Below are 16,915 nucleotides of genomic sequence, written 5' to 3'. Positions count from 1 at the left end.
GCCATGCACTTCGTGGTCTCACTCTATCAAGAATATCGATGTCGCTCCCGTCATATAGGAGGGATAGATCCCATCTACATCACTCACATCCCTTTGTATAATTCGTTACATGCCCAGTAATCGCCTTTATAGTCCACCCAGTTACGAGTGACGTTTGACGAAACCAAAGTACATAACTCCTTGATATAGGGAACCATGGTGACTTCAGGTCTAAGGACTAGTAGTCATACTAATAGCCACATGAGAAAGTATATGACACTCATATAACGATCCATGATACTTTCTCATGGCGGGTCATTCAGTATACATTCTCCAATGCATACCCATGTGTCAACTTGATATCTCTATATCCATGACTTGTGAGATCAAGTCATCGAGTTGACCTACATGCTAGTCTTATTATATTAACATTGTCCCTGAATGTTAATACTCGACTAGAAATGATTAAGAGTAGTGTTCCCTATATCATCCCACTATCGATTCAACCAATCAATTGATATAGGTAAGAACCTTCTACTCAACGACGTTATTATACTTAGTTTATTTGACACAAATATAAGAAAATATAATAACCAAAAACCAAATGCCTTTATTTATATAGAATATGATACAACAAGTCCAAAAAAAAAATACAATCATCAAATGATTGGCTCTAGGGCTCTAGCTAACAATCATGTCTCACTGAGATCATGCCTTGTGAACCGAAAATTCCATGCAGCTACCTAGGGAAAGGAAGTAAGAGGCAGCGGGAAGTGTTGATCAAAATTTGGTGCCCCGCCACAACCTCGGAATTAGAGTAAGATTCAAATTTAACTAATGTCTTATGTAATACATTTCATGATTATAGGTGGACTGGGCTAAGCCCACGGGGGCATTCCTTCATCTCTAACGGCTTCTCGGTCGGGATTCAAGACATTCCATACTCTCACCCCAACGCGAGTTATAAGTGAGCATGCTCTCACGACTAATGACTTCTCGGTCGACATTCCAGACTCTCCCCCCAGCGTGAGTTATAAGTGAGCATGCTCTCATGACTAGCGGCCTCTCCGTTGGTAATCCAGACTCTCACCCCGACGTGAGTTATATGTGAGCATGCTCACACAACCAACGACCTCTCAGTCGGCATTCCAGACTCTCATCCCAGTGCGAGTTATAAGTGAGCATACTCTCATGCCCAACAATCTCTCGATCGACATTCCAGACTCTCGCCCCAGCGTGAGTTATAAGTGAGCATGCTCTCATGACCAACGATTTCTTGGTCGGCAGTCCAGACTCTCGCCCCATCTCGAGTTATAAGTGAGCGTGCTCTCAAGCCCAACGACCTCTCAGTTGGCATTCCGGGCTCTCGTCCTAGCGCGAGTTATAAGTGAGAGCATGCTCTCACGACGAACGACCTCTCGGTTGTCAGTCTAGACTCTCACCCCAGCGCGAGTTATAAGTGAGCATGATCTCATGACCAACGACCTCTCAGTCGATAGCCCAGATTCTCGCCCCAGTGTGAGTTATAAGTGAGCATGCTCTCATGACCAGTGACCTCTCAGTCGACAGTCCAGACTCTCGCCCCAGCGCGAGTTATAAGTGAGCAGGCTCTCACGACTAGCGACCTCTCGGTCGACATTCCAGATTCTCGCCCCCACATAAGTTATAAGTGATCATGCTCTCACGACCAACGACCTGTCAGTCGACAATCCAGACTTTCGCCCTAGTGTGAGTTATAAGTGAGCATGCTCTCACGACCAACGACTTCTCTGTCGGCATTCCAGACTCTCGCCCCAGCGCGAGTTATAAGTGAGCATGCTCTCATGGCCAACGACCTCTCGGTCAGCATTCCAGACTCTCATCCTAATGCGAGTTATAAGTTATCATGCTCTCACGACCAACAACCTCTCGATCGGCAGTCCAGACTCTCGGCCCAGCGTGAGTATAAGTGAGCATGCTCTTACCGTTGGTCCCTTTGGAGGTCGGCAAGAGGGGAGGGGTGAATTGCCTACAAAAACAAATCAACCTTTCTTGACTTATAGCTTGAATAAGAACACTTGTAATTAAAACTAAAGAGACTAATAAAAATGAAATAGACACAAGAAGAAATTACTTAGTTTGTAATCAGAAGATTGCTAATCTAAGGAGAATGAAGCGCACTTTTCTGAAGATCTCCTTCGGGCGGAGTAGCCTCTTACAACGTTCACAACTCACAAACAAAAGTAGAACAGAAGAAATAGAACTATAAGTTGTTGTTCTAACTGTTGAAATCAGTGCTATGTTTATAGCACTATTCCGGGCGCCTGGAAGGGTTCCGGGCGCTTGGAGTGGGATAAAAATCTATTCTCGACGCGTCAATCAACGACCACATCACTCTTGATAAACTTTGGGTTTCGGGCGCTCGGAAGGGTTCCGGGCGCCCTGACTCTAAAGGCTCCGGGTGCCCGGACCACAAAAGTCAACAAGATTGACTTTTTATGGTTCGGTTCCTCTACTCCGGTTCTGTTCGTTTCGGTCTGGGTCTTCCGCTCCGGCTCCGTTAGCTTGGGTGATCTTGGCCATCCGAAATAGGGCTCACCCGAACCCAAGTTTCGGCCTTCTCCTCGAGCAGCCTTCATCCCCGGTTTCTCATCACTTGAACGTCGCGTACGTTCTTCTCATCCACCGGTGTCTTCTTCCGCGGCACCTCCTCTCTCGGACGCACCGAGCACGTCAGCTTTCTTCCCGTTCCGTCCTTCTCGCTAGCCACGTCTTCCGCTCAACTTCCTGTGCTCCTAAGCTCCTGCACACTTAGACACAAGGGTTAAACCAAATAGGACCTAACTTAACTTGTTTGATCACATTAAAACAACCTTGGGGTTCCAACAATCTCCCCCTTTTTGATATGAGCAACCCAAGTTAAGGTAGGGTAAACAAATACAAAAAAAATGCAATGTAAAGACAATTAATTTTTTAAATAAGTGTAAAAAGATTTTTCAGTTTAAAAATTGGATTATACCTCCCCCTAGACTTAATATCGTTCTCCCCCTTTGATCACATAAAATGGGGTTCCTTAATAAGTCTAAGGTTAATTTAAAAAAATTTACAATAAATTAGAAAGTTTTAAGTATTTTTTTTTAACAGGGTCCGACTGTAACGTCTCAGCAAGGACCGCTACATCTCCATGAGAACTTGGGTGTAGTGTTAAATAGGCAAGAGTTCTCACACCATAAGTTAGATAAGAACAAATATGATAGGAAAACTAATAATCTAAGATTTGGAACATGGAACATAGGAACGCTCACTGGTAAATCAATGGAGGTAGTAGATATGATGATTAGGAGAAAAATTAATATTTTGTGTGTACAAGAGACAAAATGGACAGGTGAGAAGGCAAAAATGATAGAGAACTCGGGTTTTAAGTTATGGTACACTGGAAAGAGTAAAACAAGAAATGGAGTGGGTATTATTGTAGATAGTTTGTTAAAGGATGAAGTTGTAGGAGTAGTTAGAAAAGGGGATAGAATTATAGCCCTTAAGATAATAGTGGCGAAAGAAACTATGAACATAATTAGCGTATATGCACCACAAGTAGGATTAGATGAAGCTACCAAATTAAGGTTTTGGGAGGACTTAGATGAAATATTACAAAATATTTCACCAAATGAAAGGATTTTAATAGGAGGTGATCTAAATGGGCATGTCGGAGTGAAAAATGAGGAATATGAGAGAGTACATGGGAGCTATGGGTTTGGAACGAGGAATGAGGAAGGGAAAACTATATTAGATTTTGCGATAGCATATGACCTTATATTAGCTAATACGTTTTTTAAGAAAAGAGAAGAACACTTAGTCACATTCAAAAGTGGGAATAATAAATCGCAAATTGACTTTCTTATGGTTAGGAAGAAGGATAGAAAGATTTGTAAAGATTGCAAAGTCATCCCTGGAGAAAGCTTAACTACCCAACATAGGGTAGTAGTGTTGGATATACGTCTTAAACATAGTATCAATAGAAAGAAAATATATACAATTCCTAAAATTAAGTGGTGGAAGTTAAAGGATGGGAAGCAACATATATTTAAAGAGAAGATAGAAGTACAAGCATTAGGTGAAATATATGATGACTTTAATACAACATGAGATAAGATGGTATTAAAGTTAAAAATAGTAGCTAAGAGTGTCCTCGGTGAGTCAAAGGGACGTGCACCGCTAAGTAAAGAATCTTGGTGGTGGAATGAGAAAGTACAAGAGAAAGTGAAGAAAATATGAATAGCTTATAAGGAATTATATATTTGTAAGAATGAGGAAAACTTAAAAAAATATACAATAGCCAAGAAAGAAGCTAAGAAAGTGGTGAGTGAAGCAAAAACTGAAACTTTTGAACGGTTATATCAAAAATTGGATACAAAAGAAGGGGAAAGAGACATTTATAGAATAGCTAAAGTGAGAGAAAGAAAAACAAGAGATCTTAGTCAAATAAAATGTATTAAAGATGAATGTAATAGGGTATTAGTAAGCGATGGAGAAATAAAAGAGCGGTGGAAGAGGTATTTTCATCAACTTTTTAATGAAGGTTTAGGAGACCAACTTAACTTAGGTAATTTAATTAGGTCAAATGAGCATCGAAATTTTAATTTTTATCGTAGAATTCAAACTTCATAAGTAAAATAAACTTTAAATGAGATGCACAATGGAAAAGCCGTTGGACTAGATGATATTCCGATAGAGGTGTGGAAGTGCATGGGAAACAAGGTATTGAATGACTTACAAAATTATTTAACATGATATTGAAAACGAAAAAAATGCCTGATCAATGGAGGATAAGTACTCTAGTTCCCTTATATAAGAATAAGGGAGACGTACAAAATTGTGCAAACTATAGGGGTATTAAACTAATGAGTCATACTATGAAACTTTGGGAAAAAGTAATAGAAAAAAGATTAAGGAAGGAGACCACAGTGACAGAAAATCAATTTGGGTTTATACCTGGAAGGTCGACAATAGAAGCTATACATCTTCTTAGACAATTAATTGAAAAATATCCGGAGCAAAAACAAGATCTACACATGGTATTCATTGACTTAGAAAAAGCGTATGATAGAGTCCCAAGAGAAATTATATGGCGAATTTTAGAAAAGAGAGGTGTTAGCATAACATATATTGAACTAATTAAGGATATGTACGAGGATGTAACGACCAGAGTAAAGACTTCAGGCGGAGTAACTGAAGCATTTCCAATAAAGATAGGGTTACATCAAGGATCAGCTCTAAGTCCCTATCTTTTTACACTAATTATGGATGAACTCACTGCGCACATTCAAGACACAGTACCGTGGTGCATGTTGTTTGCAGATGATATTATTTTGGTAGATGAGACACGTGAAGGAGTAAATGCTAAGCTGGAATCTTGGAGGGAAACACTAGAAGGGAAAGGTTTTAAGCTTAGTAGATTAAAGACAGAATATATGGAATTTAAGTTTAGCAATATTAGAAGTAATGAAACAATTGTTAAGATAGGAGAGGACGAGTTGTCTGGAACCGAGCGATTTAAATATTTAGGATCATTTTTACAAAATGATGGAGGGATTGAGAGAGATGTCTTACATAGAATACAAGCATGATGAGTGAAATGGAGGGGAGCGTCGAGTGTTTTATATGACCGTAAAATACCTCTTAAACTTAAAGGTAAGTTCTATAAAACCGCAGTTAGACCTGCTATGTTATATGGAGCTGAATGTTGGGCTATGACTCGAGCATACGAGCAGAAGATGAGAGTTGCAGAGATGAGGATGTTAAAGTGGATGTGTGGACATACGAAGATGGACAAAATAAGAAATGAGAGTATTAGAGAGAAAGTCGGAGTTGCATCTATTGAGGGAAAACTCCGAGAGACACGTTTAAGATGGTACGAACATGTACTTAGACGACCAATAAATGCTCCAGTTAGGCGATGTGAAACTATGATAAATATGCATATCAAACGAGAAAGAGGAAGACCAAAAAAGACTTGGTTAGCAACAATAAAATAAGATAAAATTTATTTAAATATAGATGATGATATAATAGGAGATAGAGCTCAATGGCGTAAAAGGATTCATACAGCCGACCCCACCTAGTGGGAAAATGCTTGGTTGTTGTTGTTGTTGTTGTAAGTATTTTTTTTAAAAAAAATCTAAGTGAGAAAATTTTTAAGCAGATTTTTTTTCTAAGTTAAAAATAAATTTTTGTGCAACGGATTAAAAAAAATTAACAAAAATAATTTAAATGCAGTCTACTATATGAAAAAATTTGTTGAGTTAAGTTTGAAAAAGTTTTCTAAGTGAAGTATTTTTTTTTTATTTTTAGAAGAAATTTTAACAAATGTTAAACCATTGGCAAAGATTGAAGGCGATTAATTTTTATGCTTATCGGTTTGTCAATTAAATATTTAATTTAGAAATTGACTTCTAGGCTGTAGCGAGACACTAAGCCTTCTTGGTTATTGGATCATCAACCACTTCTAGACAAAGCCTTTTAATGAATTCAAATATTCAATTTTCTACCTGAAAGCCCTAAGTCTAATTTCATTTTCAATTTAAACAAGTCTTTGGAACCCAATATAGGTTCCTTTCTACAGGGTTAATCAAGTATTTTCTAGATATATAAGCTTTTGATATTTTTCTGATATGACTTTTGTGAAACCTATAGTACAGTTTAATCCTTTATAGTTTCTAAAAGTAGAAATATTTGAACAAGCAAAATTTTTCAAGTTTTCTATTTCTTCTTTTAATTTATCATTTTCAAGTCTTTTTTATCAAAATCTTCTATCAGATATGATTTTGCTAAAATTATTTTTATTTCTAAGTTTTCATTTTTTTAATTTATTATTTTTACTTTTTAATTTATACATAGATTTTGCCATAGACTTAATACCATAATAAAGTTGATCAGGAGATAAGAGATATACCTCACTTAATATATCATACTTGAAGCCTGACTCTCCCCCTTCTTCGCTGCATTTATCTAAAGTCGCTCCCCCTTCATCGATGTTGGTTTCTGATGTGCTTTGCCCTTCATAGCTCGCCATCAGTGCTAGTCCGACATACTCTTTTATTTCTGACTCTGATGATGACCTGTCGTCCCAAGTAGCAGTTAGAGTCTTGTGTTTCTTGGGCATCTTGCCTTTTTCCTTTTTGAGTTCTGGGCAGTCCTCTTTTAAGTGCTCTTCCTTTTGACACTGGTAGCATCGAACTCTTCTTCTATATCTTGGATTTTTCTTATTCTGCATTTCTTTAAATTTATGAAATCTAAAGAATTTTCTGAAATTCCTTACTATATATGCTTCTTGATCTTCTTCTGAGTCTAACTCGAGTTCATCCTTCTTGGTTGCATTTAGCGCCATAATCTGGCTTGATTCTTTTATTGTCCCTGCACATCTAGTTTCATGTAATTCTAAAGTGGAAAAGAGTTCCTCTTGTAGGATCCAAAAGAATTTAGATATCTCCACAATAACATGATATTGTCCACTTTGGGCCTAAGCCCTCATGGTTTTGCTCTTGGGCTCTCCCCAAAAGGCCTCATGCCAATGGAGATATCTTTCTCTTATAAACCCATGATCTTTTCCATGTGTTTTCAATATGGGACTATGTTTGCAACCTTGCAACCCCAACAATCCCCCCCTCAAACAAAGGACCATGGGCTTCCCACGTCCGATCCTTGATCCACCAGGTCTTCCTGCCCCTCGGTCTACCCGACCTACTAGGACTTCCTGCCCCTCGGTCCACCCGACCTACTAGGACTTCCTTGCCTAGCCGCAACTAGGACTTCATGCCTGGTGTCTGGTCCTCTTGATCCGAACATAGGAGCCCCACTTTCTTTGTTCGAGGTCAATATTGTACTCACATGGTTCAATCAGACCATAGCTCTTGTGCACAGTCGGCGGTTAAACCTTCTGGCAGTCCGGGCTCTGATACCAATTGTAGGATCCAAAAGAATTTAGATATCTCCACAATAACATGATATTATCCACTTTGGGCCTAAGCCCTCATGGTTTTGCTCTTGGGCTCTCCCCAAAAGGCCTCATGCCAATGGAGATATCTTTATCTTATAAACCCATGATCTTTTCCATGTGTTTTCAATATGGGACTATGTTTGCAACCTTGCAACCCCAACACCTCTATGGTACTTACCTCCAGGTCCTTTGAGATGTAGTAAGCGTCGATTATTGAGGTCTATTCTGGAATCCTGGGAAAGACATTGAGTGCGTAGCGTATCGTGTCCCGGTTGGTTACCGTTTCACCGAGGTTTTCGAGTCTGGTGATTAGTTCTTTTACCTTCGCGTGTAGATTGGCTACCTTCTCACCTCTTTCCAGACGAATATCCGTCAATTTGTTCTGAAATATGTCTCTTCTTGTGAGCTTGGCTTCAGATGTGCCTTTGTGGAGTTTCAGGAATCTTTCCCAGAGTTCTTTGGCTGACGAGTAGCTCCTGATGCGGTTGACTTCTTGAGGTGGCGGTATGCTCAGCAAGTGATAAAACGCTCGGTTATTCACTACGGAATCATTTTGCTCTTTCTTCGTCTAAAGACTGTCTTCTTTTTCTTCTCCATTTTGATTCGTACAAGCTACAAAACCATATTTTATTATTAAACGAATCCCAAAGTCTATTTTCAGGAATACCTCCATACGATGTTTCCAGTGTGCCAAGTCTCCCTCGAATTTTGGTGGAACGATGCTTGGTCCGACCATTGGTTGCTTTGCTTCGGTCGGCGGTTAGTCCTTCTGAAGCGTCCTCGCTCTGATACCACTTCTTGGTCCCTTTGGAGGCCAACAAGAGGAGAGGGGTGAATTGCTCTACAAAAACAAATCAACCATTCTCGACTTATAGCTTGAATAAGAACACTTGTAATTAAAACTAAAGAGACTAATAAAAATGAAATAGACACAAGAAGAATTACTTGGTTTGCAATAAGAAGATTGCTAATCAAAGGAGAATGGAGCGCACTTTTCTGAAGATCTCCTTCGGACGGAGTAGGCTCTTACAACGTTCACAACTCACAAACAAAAATAGAACAGAAGAAATGGAATTACAAGTTATTGTTCTAACTGTTGAAATCAGTGCTATATTTATAGCATTGTTCCGGGCGCTTGGAAGGATTCCGGGCGCCTGGAGTGGGATAGAAATCTATCCCCGACGCATCGGTCAACGACCAAGTCACTCTTGATAAACTTTGGGTTTCGGGTGCTCGGATTCTAAAGGCCCCGGGCGCCCGGACCACAAAAGTCAACAGGATTAACCTTTTGCGGTACGGTTCCTCTACTCCGGTTCTGCTCGTCTCGGTCTGGGTTTTCCGCTCCGGCTTCGCTAGCTTGGGTGATCTCGATCATCCGGAATAGGGCTCACCCGAACCCAAGTTCCGGCCTTCTCCTCGAGCAGCCTTCCTCCCCGGTTTCTTGTCCCTCGAACATCGCGTACGTTCTTCTCGTCCACTGGTGTACTCTTCCACGACACCTCATCCCTTGGACACATCGAGCCCGTGGACTCTCTCCCCCGTGTCATCCTTCTCACTAGCCGCGTCTTCCGCTCGACTTCCTGTGCTCCTAAGCTCCTACACACTTAGACACAAGGTTTAAACCAAACAGGACCTAACTTAACTTGTTTGATCACATCAAAATAACCTTGGGGTTCCAACACTTACGACTGGCGACCTCTTGATCGACATTCCAGACTCTCGCTCCTAGCATGAGTTATAAGTGAGCATGCTCTCACGACCAGCGACCTCTCGGTCGACATTCCAGACTCTCATTCCAGCATAAGTTATAAGTGAGCATGCTCTCACGACCAGCGACCTCTCGGTCGGCAGTCCAGACTCTCGCCCTAGTGCGAGTTATAAGTGAGCATGCTCTTACGTCCAATGACCTCTCGGTCAACATTCTAGACTCTCACCCCAGCGTAAGTTATAAGTGAGGATGCTCTCACGACCAACGACCCCTCGGTCGGTAGTCCAGACTCTCGCCCCAACACGAGTTATAAGTGAGCATACTCTCACGACCAAGACCTCTCGGTCAACATTCTAGACTCTCGCCCTAGTGTGAGTTATAAGTAAGCATGCTCTCACGACCAGCGACCTCTCGGTCGGCATTCTAGACTCTTGCCCTAGCGCGAGTTACAAGTGAGCATGCTCTCATGACCAATGACCTCTCGGTCAGCATTCCGGACTCTCGCCCCAATGCGAGTTATAAGTGAGAATGCTCTCACACCCAACGACCACTTGGTCGACATTCCAGACTCTCATCCCAGCGCGAGTTATAAGCGAAAATGCTCTCGCGACCAAAGACCTCTTGGTCAGTGTCTCAGACTCTCACCCTCGCACAGGTTATAAGGAAGTAAGGCCCTCACCACACCAATTACCTCTTAGTCAGTATGTTAAATTCATCACATCAGGGGTGATAGACGGGCATGGTCCTTGTCATGGCTCAAAGAAGTAATTTCTCTAAGGGCAACTAGCATCTCTATCGTCACATAATTCAGAGATATTCGAAAACACCCTTTTTGTTAAAGATATCTGCATGAAGTAAGAGAGTTCCAGTGGGAAAGGAGTAAAGAGACAAGAATAAATACTGAAACCCGATCAGATCTACATTTAATTGATAAATTATAGGGGATCACCCCTCAAAAGCTCATTCTTACATTTGTAAAGACATAGAGGACACCTAAATGCTCAGAATTCTCTTCCAGTGCCAGCCATGAGTCGACACCTTAGGCAAACATGTTCTGCCTGACCTGCTCGCTCAAGATGGATTCGAGCATGTTCTAGCTTAACTTAAGTCAACTGAAGCATGTGTCGTTGTTGAGCAATTGTTTCATCCTTAATTTTTGCTTCTTCTTGTAGAAGGGACATGGAAGAGGCGTGTTTCTCTTTCAAATAGATCAGGAAGAGCTTGACTCTCCATGTCTGAATAAGCTTTCTGTTTCAGCGCTACCTCAGCACGGGCCCGTGATTTAGCAGCTAGCCAGAGTACTTTAATTTCCCTATAAAGGAAAGACTGAAGATCCCTCTCTTGCATCATCTCAGCTAAGGTCATATCCTTCTGGGCAAGCAGTTGGGTCATATGAGCCAGTTGCTAGTGAAGGTGTTGTAGTTCATCCAACTCGAAGTTTGAATCCATGACTAAGGGGCGTCAGTTAAAGGAAATATACTTCCGTTAGTGGAGGTCATCCCCTTTTTAAAGAAGAAGAGGGGGGAAGTCAGTTTTTGTAGGAATTAGAGCGACCCTTCTCCTACGGTTGATTGAGCAATTAAACAGGTTATAATACCAATGGTCTGGGAAAAGAAGTAGCATGTATAGTCATAGAAGTGAAGTAAATGAAACTTGAGGTTGGGTCTAGTCAGTCGGACTTGAGCCTCCTTCGACTAGATTTGGAGGAGAGGCTTATGATACAGTGCATAAAGGTGGGGCCCGATAATGCCATGTAGTCAGAAGGTCAGGCAATCAGAAGTCAAGGGGACGTGACAGTCAAAAGTCAAGGGCACGAGACGGTCAGAAGTCAAAGGGACGTGACAGTCAACAATTAGGAGAAAGAAGAAGTTAAACCGCCTTGTGTCACCAGCTGCATAATTCCCGGTCGGGTACAAATAGAGCAGGGTTCCGGATCTGATACATAAGACGCAGCCTGGAGTAATACCTGATCTCCCTCGATTGGTCGGCTTTCCTCAGCCCGATCCGCATAGCCAGGTCTGGTACTTTCAGACAACTCCCGGTCGACCCTCTAGCGATCCCAGTTTGAAAGATGGGGCCCTCACCACAGTTCGTTTCCCTCATCAAGACTTAAGTTAGGTGGCTCACTCGAACGGTCATCCCAACTGTCCGTAATTAAAACTAGACGGGACAGAAAGCACTAGGCAACAACAATATTAGGGAATCGTAACCTTCTGTCAGGGAATAACTGTCATACATTAGGGAATATTCCAATGGTCCGTTATCATCTGCGAATAGAACCTTCTTTCAATCAATGAGAGGGTACCACATATCCTCCCTCACCCAACAGACCCTGACATCCAACATTCTCTAGCACCGGTCAGTTTTCAAAGATACGCATTATCATATAAAAAGGGAGATCCCTCTCCCTTGAACAGGTACGCACACATACACACTCATCTTTTATAGTTCTTTTTTTTTCCTTCGTATACTGTTTTTTTGGGGGGAAAAGTACTTGATTTGAACGTTGGAGGACTTGCGCCAGGGATTTTTTTTGATTTCTGGTCTCTAACGTTCCATGTGCTTGTCTGAATGTGCGCAGAACCTAAGTACCGTTAATTTCGTCACCACTATTCTTCAGTTCTATGTGAGGATCCATTTTTTAATACACATACACTATATATGTCTAAATCGTCTCTCTATCAATATCGATGCCATCTCAATCGATCATCTGCTCATATTCCGGTCAAATTCTAGACACAGGAACAAGTGCTGTCTGTGTTCATCATCTGCTCATTGCAGTTAGCATGAGCTTGGGATGCCTAAACTTCTTGCCCCACATGGCCGCCGGAGCCATTTCTTGGGCGAAGCATCTTACGGGATCGCGTACATTTGGACAGCATGCAGGTGGAGTGGAGTGGTGTGGTGAAGGGCAGCCCAATTCAAGATAAGAACAGGCACTGGAAAAGCGGTTTTGGCCACCTCTATTTTGGACGCTACCGTAGCTTCATCGACGTGCCATGCCTCTAACTCATCTCCCTCGCACGCGTCGCTTCTCTTCTCCTCCACTTCCCTCCTTTAACCTCCCCTCGCCTCACCGTCCATGACTATGCAAAAGCCTCCTGCAGTACTGCAACAGCCTGCCAGAAGAGCAACTCAGCAACAGCGTTGATTCTCTAATCAAAAGGGCTGCAGCCATGCAGCCTCGCAGGTTCGCCTTAGGCCGCACCGAGGACGCCGTTCACCCAGACACCATGCGCGCCGCCCTCTCGGAGTTCATCGCCACCGCCCTCTTCGTCTTCGCCGCCGAGGGCTCCATTCTCTCTCTCGGTACTAAGCAAAAAATCACTCCGCTCAAAAGCGCTTTTGGTAAGATTAATAGGAAAGTAACAATAGCAGTTACGTTGCAGGGAAGCTGTACGAGGACGCGTGCACCCCTGGCGGGCTGGTGGTGTTGGCCACCGCCCACGCGTTTGCTCTGGCCGTGGCAGTGTCCGTCGCCTACAACGTATCCGGAGGCCACGTAAACCCGGCCGTCACGCTCGGCGCTCTCATTGGCGGCCGGATTTCCCTCATCCGAGCGGTGTTTTATTGGGTGGCCCAGCTCCTCGGCGCAGTCGTCGCCACCCTCCTCCTCCGCCTCGCAACCGGCGGCATGGTAATATATACACCACAAATTCACCTCGTCCGCGATTTGATCTCGCAGTAAACTAATCAGACTAGCAATACGCAGAGGCCGGTGGGTTTTTCCGTGGCGTCGGCCGTCAGCGACTGGCACGCGGTGCTTCTGGAGATCGTGATGACCTTCGGGCTGGTGTACACCGTGTACGCGACTGCGATCGACCCCAAGAGGGGGGACCTCGGGACCATCGCGCCGCTAGCCATCGGGTTCATACTAGGAGCCAACATTCTGGCGGGCGGGCCGTTCGACGGAGCAGCCATGAATCCGGCGCGGGCGTTCGGACCAGCACTGGTCGGATGGAGGTGGAAGAGCCATTGGGTGTACTGGGTGGGTCCGTCCGTAGGGGCGGCGTTGGCAGGGCTGGTTTACGAATTCCTAGTGATCCCGTCGGAGGCGGCTCGTTCTCACCAACCTCTAGCACCCGAAGACTACTAGCTATCGCTCTGCTTTCGCTCTCGCTCACGCTACTGTTGTAGAGTGGATTGTAGGAACTTCGCATCTCAGTATTGTAATAAGTGGCACCTGATCTATTAGCAGAGTAATCTTGCAGTCGGCTATCTTAATATTCACGAAGCAGAAATAATTTGTAGAAAAATTATAGATTAATATTTAATTCATTCAGCAGCCAACATAATTTAATTCATCGAGGATGCCAAAAAAGTTGAGAGCCTCCAATCTATAGAGGTCTACCACACCAGACGATCAACATCAAATGTTAGTGTCCAGAGCTCCCTTCAGGACGTGTAGCCCTTCTAAAGAAATACTCCTACGAACTCGGGTCCTTGGGATTTCGATGCTAGGGGGAGGATCTGAAGAAAAGCAAACAACCACAACAGTCAAGTTGTCGCAGGTGTTGCGCTTCAATGCTTCTCGCACCAGCTCTCGAGAACATTTCTCTGGATCATTGTGTTGCATAAGTTCCTTCCGGGTTATCGTCACTGCACATTGGCTGCTCATAACATCCCAAAGGCCATCGCAGCCCATTATCAAAAATTCGTCTTCTTTTGTTAAGATTGTCTCCTGCAACTCTGGTTCAGCTATAAGCGGATTGGAAGAACCTTTAGGGCCCTTCATGTGCCAGTCACCAAGAGCCCTTGCTACAGATAGTTGGCCATTGAGATAGCCATCAAAAACACTACCTCCTAGCTTTTCAATTCTAAGTTGTTCAGTTTTGCAGTTAGGTTTATGGTCTCTCGAAAGCTCAATAGCTCGACCATGCTTTCCTAAAACAGCCCGACAATCACCTGCATTAGCAATTAGCAGTGACCTGCAAAGGGCATAAATATGAGGGTAATAACATATCGACAACCTGTTGAGGAAGACAAAATATACACTTGAGTGAATCGATCATCATAAACCACTCATGAAAACTCGTGAGAACAAGACATCATCAGGATGTGGATTAGAAATACCTTCCGAAAATTAGTGCAGTAAGTGCTGTAGTTCCGGATGACAGATCCAGTGAAGGGGAGTCGGCCAAAGCAAGATCAGCTTTCAGAAATGCACTCTTTAATGCCTTATCCACATTGACAGGGAAATCCTTGTCGTCAATTATGTACTTGAGGATATTATTTTTCACAAAATAAGCTGCATCAGATCCTCCATGTCCGTCAAAAACCTGCAATTACTAACTGCTTTATCTCAGTATCTGACAACATAATTCAACTGAAACAAAGATTCAAAGTATAACATGGAAGGAACAATAAATGACATTAACCATGTAGGCAACGAGCACACTGATCTTGAAAAGAAGCCTACGAATGCATGAATCCAACTATAGATAACAAAACTCACTCCATAAAAAGCACCAGGAGATGGGAATTTGACAGAAGCTCCAAAATGACTGACTAAATTATCAATGCAGATATGCTCGTCCTCCATTCTCGACTTTGGCCCAATCTCCGAGCAACTGCCTGACCTGAACACAGGTAAGAAAGCAGTCTTACCTTGCTCAGGAGATATCAAAGCAAGAGTCCCCAAATCGAAGCCCTATACAAGTTAGGAAATTGGAGCGCCAGCATATCAATTATATGTGCAGATTCTTGCCATAGATTAAGTATAAAGGAAGAAACAGTAGTTTAGCCGAACGGACCAGGCGGGCAGTGCTCGCGGAATGGTGAATTACTGAAAGGTGTCTAGGGGGCTTTTGAACTCTTGCACCCTTAGAGATCTTTGATGACTCTGAATCTCCATTGTCACCGCCTAGCGAAGATCCATTGTCTTTGCTTCTGAGATTTCTATCCAACATAGTCAATGGCGGAGAGACTTCCGTGCCCGGTGCCATAATCCTTCACAGATCATGTGATTCCAAGAAACTTCCAACTAGAACCAATGTAATCCTCGGCAAGATATAGCTCATACAAAGTTGCCCAATTCCAGAAGTCAACCCCAAGGAATTGAAATGTTAATCTAACGTAGAACAGACCAGCTGTAAATCTCAACTGAGAATAAAACTAGACAATTGGAAAATCAAAGCTACCAATTATAAACAAGATCCAGTAGGACTTCCGAACTCAAACCAAAATCTGCAACACATATGCTTCATTTTTTAGGGAAACCTAATAAAAACCTGAACTTTGACACTACATTGCTCTACACTTGCATGAAACTCAACCAAAACTCACCAAGTCTGTAGCTTTAGTAACAGAAATACAACTGATGTAGAGATCGAAGCAGGAAAACCAAGTCATTCCACAATAATCACCACGATGCATGAAATCTGAAAGGACACGCGAAATCAATCTACGAAGACGTGCTCCAGCGGCTTTCCCATCGTCTCGCGTAGCAGAGGTCGCTCCTGCCTTCTGTGTTCCTTGTCGAGCTCCACGAATTTTCCATTGGAGGTGGAGAAATAGACGAGAGCGATTAAGGAAGAAAACGACGGCAGCGGCGGGACTTTATTAGCGGAAGCGTGGGACCGGCGACCGCAGGTCGCCCTCTTGGCCCTTTCTTAATGGGGGAAGGCGAAAGGCCAGGACGATGGACACGTGTCGTTGCGCCGTGGCCCGAATTGGGTCGAATAGGATGGTAGTTTGAGGCATCAAAGCGGACACCGTGAGCCGTCCGATTGGATCCTGGTCGTGGAAGATGTATGGCTGTCGTTGCGCCAGCTATGTCTGACGTAGTTTGATTAATTTGACGGTGGTCTTCATTTAAAGATTGAGTCGGCTAACGTGGCAGTCTTTGGTTGGAATAGGGAACGATTTAAAGATTTGAGAATAGTTGGAGCAATCAGCTGCAACATTCCTTATGCTGTTATGCATCGTTTATACGATCAAAATTAATATTTAATTTTTATAAAAAAATAATGTCATTAGCCTAACAAATCTTCCTGGTGGTAGAAGATGAAATTCGTCATCTAGTTTATAGAAAAAGATCAGAAAGCTATAGTTAAATATACGAAGAGGACATTTTTCTAGAATGACAAATCTATTTGCATCTAGAATTTGGAGGAAATTGGAGCAATATAATTCGTTGGAAATTCAAAAATGAATGAACCTATTTATAAAAGTATGTAAAATAAGACCTTCAAATAATTTCTTGTATGATCGTACAACTCATCTGGATTGTCCTCAGAGCGTAGCACAGATGGAGA

The 16,915-nt window shown here is 42.8% G+C and overlaps 2 protein-coding genes across 3 annotated transcripts; one reads left to right on the top strand and one right to left on the bottom strand.

Annotated features, from left to right (window-relative positions):
- The first annotated feature begins 12,657 nt into the window (after positions 1 to 12,657).
- Positions 12,658 to 13,889, top strand: LOC121998014 (aquaporin TIP3-1-like). Its single transcript, XM_042552730.1, has 3 exons — positions 12,658 to 12,968; positions 13,049 to 13,296; positions 13,372 to 13,889. Exons 1-3 carry the CDS (start codon positions 12,836 to 12,838, stop codon positions 13,753 to 13,755), a joined length of 765 nt encoding a protein of 254 aa, XP_042408664.1. The 5' UTR covers positions 12,658 to 12,835; the 3' UTR covers positions 13,756 to 13,889.
- Positions 13,890 to 13,903: 14 nt separating this feature from the next.
- Positions 13,904 to 16,257, bottom strand: LOC121998003 (probable protein phosphatase 2C 27). Of its 2 annotated transcripts, XM_042552714.1 has the most exons (6): positions 15,945 to 16,257; positions 15,800 to 15,845; positions 15,413 to 15,729; positions 15,115 to 15,309; positions 14,733 to 14,938; positions 13,904 to 14,587 (listed from the first exon to the last, which is right to left on the bottom strand). In XM_042552714.1, exons 3-6 carry the CDS (start codon positions 15,602 to 15,604, stop codon positions 14,029 to 14,031), a joined length of 1,152 nt encoding a protein of 383 aa, XP_042408648.1. In that variant the 5' UTR covers positions 15,605 to 15,729; positions 15,800 to 15,845; positions 15,945 to 16,257; the 3' UTR covers positions 13,904 to 14,028. The 2 variants fall into 2 exon arrangements, with proteins under 2 accessions (XP_042408648.1, XP_042408647.1); XM_042552713.1 differs by lacking the exon at positions 15,800 to 15,845.
- Between the last annotated feature and the right edge of the window lie 658 nt (positions 16,258 to 16,915).

The sequence above is a fragment of the Zingiber officinale genome, chromosome 6A, assembly GCF_018446385.1.
Source record: "Zingiber officinale cultivar Zhangliang chromosome 6A, Zo_v1.1, whole genome shotgun sequence".
Lineage (NCBI taxonomy): Eukaryota > Viridiplantae > Streptophyta > Magnoliopsida > Zingiberales > Zingiberaceae > Zingiber > Zingiber officinale.
The sequence above is the reverse complement of the archived record's forward strand: the minus strand, read 5'-3'. Positions and strand labels throughout refer to the sequence as shown.